Consider the following 10,017-nt stretch of genomic DNA (forward strand, 5'->3'; position numbering starts at 1 on the left):
GTTGCGTTTGTGCAAATGAAGTCAAAATTAGCATCTTACCCTCACTTACCTTTATACAAGATTTTCCATCTACCCTGTTTTCGTGTAAACTCTTTAATCATAGTAATTAATTTATTGCAGGAATTCATAAAGTGCTAATTCATTGCAGGCATTATTGAATAATAAAAATGTTTTTACTGCTCGTTCTTAATTAATTGATTAAAGTGTTTTTTTTTTAGTTTCCATTAATCATGTTCAAATGTCTTTGGTTGATGATTTAAGAAGTGTAAAAAATGTCCAAGACATTTTTAAAAGCTGAAAAAAAAAGTAAATTAGTTTGGAATTGATTTATTTATTTATTTATTATATATATATACGGCCTAAGCCAATTACAACAGTTACATGAAGAAACATAAATGTAAGATACTGAACAAAAAGAACATAAAACTATTTAGCAAAGACAAACAAGGGCAAAACAATAATTGTATACAACATATTAAAAAAAACGAAAGACCAAAAACTTTGAGCTAAACCATGCCAATCCAACTTCATCCAATTATTAAAAATTTCTTATTAAACCTTTGTTTTTGCCAAGTTTAATGATAATATAATAAACCAGATACAAATATAAGAACAGCCGTATGATATACAAAGCTTATATTGAAAACAAACTAAGCTACACGAAACAACCGGTTACAAGACAGACATAACGAATATACAAAGATAACAAAAATCAATCAAACAAACAAACTTGATTTTTAGCACTTTATTGCCCAAATAAAGATGCCAAATTGACAACAAATTGAGAGGTTAAAAATTGTACCCAATTGGTATGGTAAATTTATAAGACAACGATATTACGGTAACCAAAAATGTTGATTTAACTACACAAATATAATACCAGACGCGACAACAACACGACCACGTCGAAATAGAAAGGAAAAATACTGGACAGTAAAAAATACTAAACAATGGACTTAAACACTACAATGACTTACCAGACTATCTAAAAATTTGAAAGCACCACAGTTATTAAAATAAGTAATAACGTATACGAACGAATAAATATTGCATATTACCGAAGCAAATGATTCGATTTTCATTGGAAACATCCCCAGAGCTTTGAACTCCAGCGGTTGGTGTGCTCTCGTCATAAGTATAGAAATACTGCGTGAAATAGACTTGTCATAGAACTTATCCCAATTGCTGAAAAATGCAGCATCACTTATTCTTATACTCTGCAAAGAATAAAACTATTTTTCAAAGTTAGGAAATATAAATATACAACCATGTCTTCTTATTTTAACACATCCGCTCCTAAGTGTAGCATGTGGACATCACCAGATGCCTCCGAGACACCTTATTGCCAGCCAATACTCTTGCCTCTTCTTACGTCAATCTTAGACCCTTTTGTTCCACCGAATAAAGTTGTCATCGATGGGTCTCAAGGACGGCGAGAGCTCACAAGTGTAAAGTATAGGCACATTTATTAATATTTTTGTTCAAATGTTTTTAGACAAAAGTCTGGATTTCACCCCCTAGGGAGTCATTGTGTTGTGACTTGTTAACATTTGATTAAATCTCACCTGAAATATCTACAGCACATGTCCAAACGTCCACCGCCGCACGTCCATTTTTGGACTTTAATTTAGGTCGTAAAATCAAACCATCCACTATCTTATCTTCTCCTCAAATACTGCTTTTGGAACTTAAAAGATTGGTGCCCTGAGTTTTGGTGAGATGCCAAAATTTGCGTCCAGGGGCTTGTATTTTTTTTTAAGGTAAATGCCACAGAATAACCATAATAAAAAGCAAAATTTCAAGAGAGCATGTGATAAAATCATCTACCCGTCTGATAGATGTAAAAAAATGTTGAGATCCGATAACAAATATAGATTATCCACTTTTTTAATGCGACCATCTACCTATTTTGAATTAGATGTTATCACTAAAACTATCACCTGGTTAAACTGGTAGAAACAGAAACAGTCGAGGCCAAGCGAGCAAGAGGACGGTGTCATACAAGATAGACCGACCAAATAACGAAATCCTGACTATACGCCGTCTTCAACTGGTCTTAGGACCGGGAGCAATAGAGACGTGTCATACACATAGTGCCTGACATTCCATAAGACCACAATTTTCGCCATCGTGCAAGACGATAAATAATAAGATTGCCATTCCAGATTTAATTATTTATTGAAGATTAATTATTTATTTAAGTTTTAACTAGTGCCTTCGATATCCAAATTAAAATAATTTATGTCAATATGTGTACCAATTTAAAATAAGGAAAAACTTACTTCATCATTTAAGATCGATCCTTGTTGGCATGGTAGATATGCATGAGTCACAGTTGAAAAGGTTATAAGTATTGCTGCAACTCTAATATCCATTGTTTTTAAACACTGAAAGAAAGTTATTTATTTTGTTTATTTATTTATCAATTCTTTTAAAATTTTAAGCTTATTCATTCTTAATTAAAAATAATGTGGGGTCTCGTACCGAGAAAAATGTTTTATCATTTAACTAAAAAGTTACATTACAAATAATGAAAACACTTTTTTCAATTTTTGACATGACCCACTCATCAATCCGTGTGCCACTCACTTCCACTTTTTGTGAGTACTCTCATAATGTGAGTACTTAATAACTGTCCTTATAGAAAATGGAAGTAGATTCTACACTTTGATCGTGAAAAACTTCAACAGAAAGCTGAGTTTATTTTAGATCGTTTTTGCAGCATCAGGGTGGAGTATCTAGTAACTATAGTATTTGTGCTTTATGTCATGGGAGGGGGTGTATAATTTTTGAATGCATATTGTAAAAAAACCTTTATTTTAATTTGTTTAACATACATAACTTTTTTTTTCATATTTCTGTCAATGGATTTTGTCCTGACTACATTCACAACTTAAATAATTTTAAGCGTGTTTTTTGTGCAATAGTTATTTGCTTGAGCAACGTTTCATTAGCATATCAAGTATACCATACTCCAAAACTGATTGACATATTGCACATAATATTTTAACTAGATTTTTAGATGTTTACAAACAGCATTAGTAAATAATTCATAGTTTTCTGGAATAATAAACGTTAAGGTTCTTACTTCTACTACTTGATACCCCACCACACAGAGTTGAAGAGACGTTATAATGAAGATGTTGGATAGAAATAAAGACATTAGATTCTGTGTTCTTTCGTGAAACCTGCAAATAAAATTGATATGCATTATTTTTTATTATTTTTTTTTGTTTTTTTTACAATAAACATCAGAGGTAAAACAGAGTGCTCAAAAAATAAAGAATAATTACATAGCAATGAAATACATATAAATAGTAAAAATAGCAAACAAAGAAATCCCACAATGGCATGACCTGTTCGTGGGTATACAAGAAAATGTCAATGAATTTTTGCTCCTACAATAAATAGACAGTTATCATATTTTTCTGTAACATAAGAAAGAGAAAATAAAATATTCTGTAAAAGATTATATGGTAGTTTCATGTATTATTATTTAGGAAAATGGCATTTCAATTAATGGGTAGTTGCCTTCATTGCCTTCATTCTTAAATGGACCTTCATCGTAATAAAACGGGACGCTTCGCAGAAAAAATCATTGTACTTGATAAGAAAATGCTCACTTATGTGCAAGAGTTTAGATGTATTGTTTCAAACGTCAATACAATCCAATTTATGAATTAAGTATATAAATAGTTGTATTTTTATGTACATTTTAAAAGTTTCAACAGCTGCCAGCTATTTTCGTTGCTACGGTGATGCTCTTTTTGCTCTCCAATTGTTGGAGGGAACGCAATATTTACTCAATGCAGTTGTTAACGTGTCTGTTTGTTATACATCAGTAGTTTTGATACATTTTGTTCAACTAGTACCTAACTATCAAAGAATTCTGCAAATTATTTCACATGTATATGAGAAACGAAAATAAAAGTCGTCACATAAAATATAAATTATTATTCAAACGAGGCAACAGAAAGTTAATAAAAAATCTCATTTTTAGGATTCGTCTTTAAATTATCAATAATTAATGGACATTATTGTTTAACAAGAGATGGTATTCAATATCTTTGCAAGAATCATTCTTGAAAAGCCATGGAATCTCCAATCCAGTTGGAGGTTGACAGAAAAAAAAGATGTTTATAATTCATGTTTATTTTACATATTGTACAAATAGAGCGACAAAGAGAGTAACTGAGCCCTAAAGTACATGTTGTAACTGACTATATGAATGTCCGACTTAGTAACAAAGGTCGCTTCTGCTTAAACATTGAAATTATTCAGTCTTTTTTTTTTACTTCCTAAGGGGATCTTAAATTGGGTACTATTTTCCTGGGTGACAGCAATTAAATATCCGTGAGTTGTCAGCAATTTATCATTATTAATTTGAATGTGTTTATTAACTATTTATTAGACGCAGAAAATATATGATTCAATTTCTGTCCTGTCCTTAATATGATGGCGTTCATTTCCGGGTGAGTCCTAAATATTTATAAAAATATCTCCAAAGTTGGCCTTTGTAGTGTTATGGTTGAATTGCTTAACTAACGCACAGAATGTTGAGGTTTGATTCACGATGGGAACAAAAAAACTATATTTACAGTAGATTTACAGTATTCTCATTGTCTAAAGATAAGATTTTCATTTTGGTATTAAATATGATATCCCAGTATATAATATAATGGGGGTGAATTTAACCAGGATTCTCAGCACTCGGGCGAAAATCCTTAAAAATAAAATCGAGTAGAGGTTTGTCCACCTTTCGCACTTTTAACACATTTGCCACGTCTCGAGTTAGATTTCCGAAACGGATGACTTTAAATATATATTTTTCATCATCAAAACTTTCCTATCCGCACATAGCACATACGACTCTACATTGAAACACCATATTATGCAGTGTCAATGCAACACTAAATACATTTTTTACACGAATAGTCTTACGCTTCAGGTAACAGTCAAGGGACAGTAAAATAATGTACTGATTAATCATCTTCAAAACAAATATTTCACGTCAACCCTGCCAGGAATCGATCCCAGGACCTCATGCATTGTAAGGCAAGGCAAAGCGCTTCAAGACCAACTTATTCCCAACTAATTTTTTATTACTAGATTTTTATCTGAGAGTAGCCATCGAGTTGAAATCACTCGTCCAGGGCTCTGTTTCTACTTTACACACACACACCTGTATTGGTGGTAACCTAAAAATATATTATTTAATTTTGCACAGCTATTTTTATGCTTTATTGAACCTTTGTTTAATAACAACTGATCGAGACACGCTCTACGCCCCGTTAGATAAAGATTAGGCCGATGATGTTGATTAAAAAGTATAATAACCTGAGAATCTGAAGATGATGCACAATAATATTGTTTAATCTTTCCTTCACCATTTGTTTTTCCTTGTTATTAAATAATTTGCATCCTTCGAAAAGATTTAAAATTCTTCTTTCCAAGATCTTAAGCTGTATTTTATTCTGCGCAACAAGAATCAAAAACCAACCGTCAACTCCAATGTAATTCAAAATACCCAAAATAATCCCCAGTGATGAAAGGAAGAAGATCAACTCATAAAGACCAACATTGTATTTTTTGTCTTCTAGAAAGGGAAGATTCAATTCGTGCAGCATTTTTTTCTCGTGAAAGTTACTTTGGATGCTACTTTGTATTGCCTGTATTATCCAATCGAGCCACACTGATCCTGCTGTTACCGAAGCGATGATTGTCCACAGTTTGGTAGTTCTCTTTGCCTCTTTGAGTCCTTCTACTGCAATTTTTCTATATGGCTCTTCAAGGAATTTAAAGCCATTATTCATCTTCTTAACTTCATCAAACAAACTTTCCATCGATTTCCTTTTAATATTGAACAATAATACTTTTGATGTGGAAACAACTGCTGGTAGAAACAAGAACAACTGTCTTGTTATGTCGTCAATACTTCCAAACAGTATGCACTGATAAATATCGTGAGTCATAAAAAACATAATACTTATAAAAAGTATCATTATTAGCCATGAATACGCAAGCCATAGTTTGTTGGATCTCTTCCTTGGATCAGAACCAGTAATTACCATCCCCAAAAACACCATGGTGAAATTTTCTTCTAGAGTTTTGAAAACTACATCATCTGAAATAACATTACATGTTATGTTTATTGCAATAAAGTAGATTAATATATTAGTATATTTTGTCGTGTTTTTGGCTAAAGTTGGTGACTTTATTTTACTTGTTGTAAGATGTTGAATAGATTGATTTGAGGTCACCACTGGAGTTCGCCAAGGTTGCGTCCTTGCACCGTTCTTTTTTATAATTCTTATGGACTTCATCCTTAAAAAGTCATTTCCACTAGATCAAAAAAATATCCATCTCCCCCTCCAAAAACTCCACCACCTAGATTATGCTAACGATGCGGATATAATTGACGATTCAGTTGGGGGTCACAGTAAATAGGCCGAATAGGTACTCCGCATGCATGGGTATAAAAAGCAATATTGTAAAAACCCATGTACTGTGTAACACTTCGTACCTTGATGCTCAAAATTCCCTGACTCTGTCAAACCAAATCATCAAAAGGGTCGAGAGGTTCAAATACCTGGGAGTATATGTTACAGAAAATAGCAGCTTTCACAAATAACTGGGAATGCGGTTAGAGTCGCAGGCACCTCACTAAGGCCCAAAACAGCAACACACTGAGTTTTGAGAATAGGTGTCTCAGAAGAATCTTGGGTGTGCGATGGTTCGACTTTGTGAGGAATAAAGTAATGAGAGAACGGACGCAGCAAACTACTGTGACAATTGTCGCTAAGCGGAGGCAATATGTTTGGCTAGTCCATATACTGCAGATGCCTCCCGAGAGCCACGCTTAACAACGCTTTTTTTTATATTTATTTTTTATTTTAATAATATAATCATAAATTTTTACAATTTAAAAAAATTTCAAATGTTATATTTTTCCTAAAACTAAAATCCCACCAAGCCACTTTCTGTAGCTTGTTGGTGGAGATTGTATTTATACTTACTTATATAATATTATTTACATTTATAAAAACAATGAATAACAGATATAAATTAACAGCCGGAAAGATCAGAATATACATGTATATAAAAGTAATATGTAAATTTATTTTTGAAATACAAGAAAATATATGAAAAATTAAACTTTTTACACATAAGCTACTATTCATATATAATATTTTGATCGAGTAGCTACACTCTTGTTACGATGTGAGTTAAATTTAAGTTCTTTCGGTAATAAATTTAAAAAATTCCAACTAACTTTACAAGGCATTAGGTTCTCGACGTCCTGGCCGTCCATTGTTGACTGTTCGTCTTCATGTTCACCATGCGTTGTAATATAAATATTTTGACAATGATTTTTTTTTAAAATAAATTAAATAAACAGTATAATAGAAAAAAACTAAAAAATTTAACCATATCGGAAATCTAACCTGAGATTTTTTGCATGGTAGGCAAACACGCTGACCATTGTACCACGAGACGGACATACATGGTACCTTTGATGATATAAAGGTTGTTCTTAAATATTATTTAACACCAAAATGAAAAACTATGGGTTCGACTAACACTGTGCGAAAAAATATAAATTATAAACAGTTAATAATATATTAATTATATTTTAAGCATTAACTTTGTTGGTCAAACATTTTACTAAATGTTAGTAAATATTTTTCTCAATATCATTTACCGACTTTTCTATGTCCACCGATTTCGAGACATACCCGTGTCTTCGTCAGGTTACCCAATTAAACCTATTTAGCTCACCCCTTTCCTCCACCTCCTCTACCTTTATTCAACTATTTCTCAAACAACATAAAATATTTTCATAATTTAATCAGTGCATGTTTGTCCTAATTAGTGCATGTGCTCATTAAAATGCATGTCGTGTTGGTTTTATATTTTTGTGCAACTACTATGGTGAAGGTGTATAGTGGGTTTTGCATGTTGGTTTAATTTAGGTCCTGACAAAGAGACGGGTACGTCTCGAAAACGGTGGACATAGAAAAGTCGGTAAGTGGTTTTATACAAATATTAATTAACATTTAGTAAATAATATAGCTTCAAAAATGCTGCATATTTTGAAAAAATTTTACCTTTCTCTAGATTCATAATTTGATATATTCTCTTACAACTAATAATGAATCGATTATTTTTTTACCGAACTCGAATACAGACAGAGCGGTATCTTTAATAAACGGCTACGTTAGAGTGCCATATATATAACAATACTTTATTACAATAAAACTTTCATAGCTAATTGAATAATGACGAGTAATTTAAGAAGTAGTTTGTCACCTGCAAGAATTTGCATAGTAAAATATTATAATTGTATTTCATGGACAGGTCATATAATATCGTGTATTAAACGTCATGTGCAAATGACATAGGTATACTAATGATTTGAATTCAATTTAAATAAGGAAGCTCACATTTTCTATCATATTTTCTTCTGTGGACTGACAGTTAAAATGAGCGATTTACGTGATCATTCTAGTTGATAAAATTTAGCGTGAATCATGGTTACTTCCGACAGGAGTTTTTAAATTATTATTATTAAATTGTTCTAAAATGATGCAAAGCCACAGTAATCCTCGAACTGGCAGTTGGAAGGAAACTGGAATTGTTTGGATTATAGCGACTATACTGTATTTTAAACTTTACATAATGAAGAAAAAGTTAAATAAATAAATATTCAAATTCCTTTCAAATATCGACCTACTTTGATAAATTCTGTTCAATTTTGCAAGTAAAAATTGGTTATTTTATTCTCAATTCTTTCGAAATAAATTCATAATTCTCGTAACATTGCAATAGCTTTGATCTTTTAAATAACGTTCATCGTTTACAATGAATGGTTTTGAATATTTTCATAACTTAATATGAAGATTTTGCAGTATTCAAATACTTGGTTGAGATCTAAATTTGTGAATAAACAATGGTCTACAAATTCTGGGATTTTCTGTGCCCAAACTTCAGAACCGCGGAATCGAAAGTCTGAATTACTTTTAAGCCTACCGGTAGATTCTAGAATATTCTGCAAATTAACGTGAATACAAGCAGGTGAATTTTAAATACAGTTTTTTTTTAAGGAAATATGTATCTTTCGGCACTATTCAGCAGAAGATTAATAATCATCTTAATGTTTATTACACAATATATTAAAAAATCTCACTTTTAACCCTAGGATTAATTATATCTCTCTTCAATCCGTGCCTTTTGTCTAAGGATGGTGATTACGCCTGACTCCATATATGGTTCGTCTGTGGACAGTCTCCCTCCACCTGGAACGGTCTTGTGCTCTTCTATAGGCATTCGTCAGTAATTCTTCTGATAATTCAGTGACTATGCCGCTTCATCTGGTCGGTTGACGTCCAGGCGACCTCGTCCCTTTGACACTTCCCAGGAAAAAAGTTTTCTTCAAACTATCAGAGTTCCCCCTGGAAATATGTCCAAAGAACTGCATGATTATTTTCTCGCACGTGGATGTTAGTCTTTCTCATATGTCCAGTTACTGGAGTATAGATGCATTCGTACGTCTGGTTGTCCACGGAATCCGCAGCATTCACCGCCAACACCACATTTCGAAAGCTTCGACTTTTTTCTTTTTAGATTTTTTCCGAGTCCAACACTCCACACCAGCAAGGCCTTTACCAGTCTCTTTTTGGTGTTAGTGGTTATACCGCGATTCTCCCAAATATTTACCAGCCGACTCATACCAGTACTTTTGGCAATACCTTTACGTCGCCTTATTTCACCTTCACGCCCACCACCATCGCTGATGAGAGAACCTAGCTAAATGAAATTATTGTCTCTTCCTCAGTTGCGCAATATGGACAATGGTGCTACTTTATTATCTCGACCAATAATCTTAAGTTTAGTTTTGCTCAATTATATACATGAAATAAAACAGTAGCGGAATTTAAATTTCATAAGATCAAAAACCCTGGGATCAGTTGGGATACAACATAATGGAAAGTAAAAGTATACATATTAATTGAAAAT

The 10,017-nt window shown here is 32.5% G+C and overlaps 1 protein-coding gene across 1 annotated transcript; it reads right to left on the bottom strand.

Moving 5' to 3' along the window:
* Positions 1 to 234: 234 nt before the first annotated feature.
* On the bottom strand, positions 235 to 6,086 carry LOC148272927 (odorant receptor 67c-like). The gene is made up of 6 exons (XM_088239385.1): positions 6,069 to 6,086; positions 5,338 to 5,474; positions 3,089 to 3,188; positions 2,283 to 2,387; positions 1,059 to 1,217; positions 235 to 294 (listed from the first exon to the last, which is right to left on the bottom strand). The coding sequence occupies exons 1-6, from the start codon at positions 6,084 to 6,086 to the stop codon at positions 235 to 237; spliced, it is 579 nt and encodes a 192-aa protein (XP_088095511.1).
* Between the last annotated feature and the right edge of the window lie 3,931 nt (positions 6,087 to 10,017).

The sequence above is a fragment of the Micrasema longulum genome, unplaced genomic scaffold, assembly GCF_059751315.1.
Source record: "Micrasema longulum isolate JH-2025_06_02 unplaced genomic scaffold, ASM5975131v1 h1tg002147l, whole genome shotgun sequence".
Taxonomy (NCBI): domain Eukaryota; kingdom Metazoa; phylum Arthropoda; class Insecta; order Trichoptera; family Brachycentridae; genus Micrasema; species Micrasema longulum.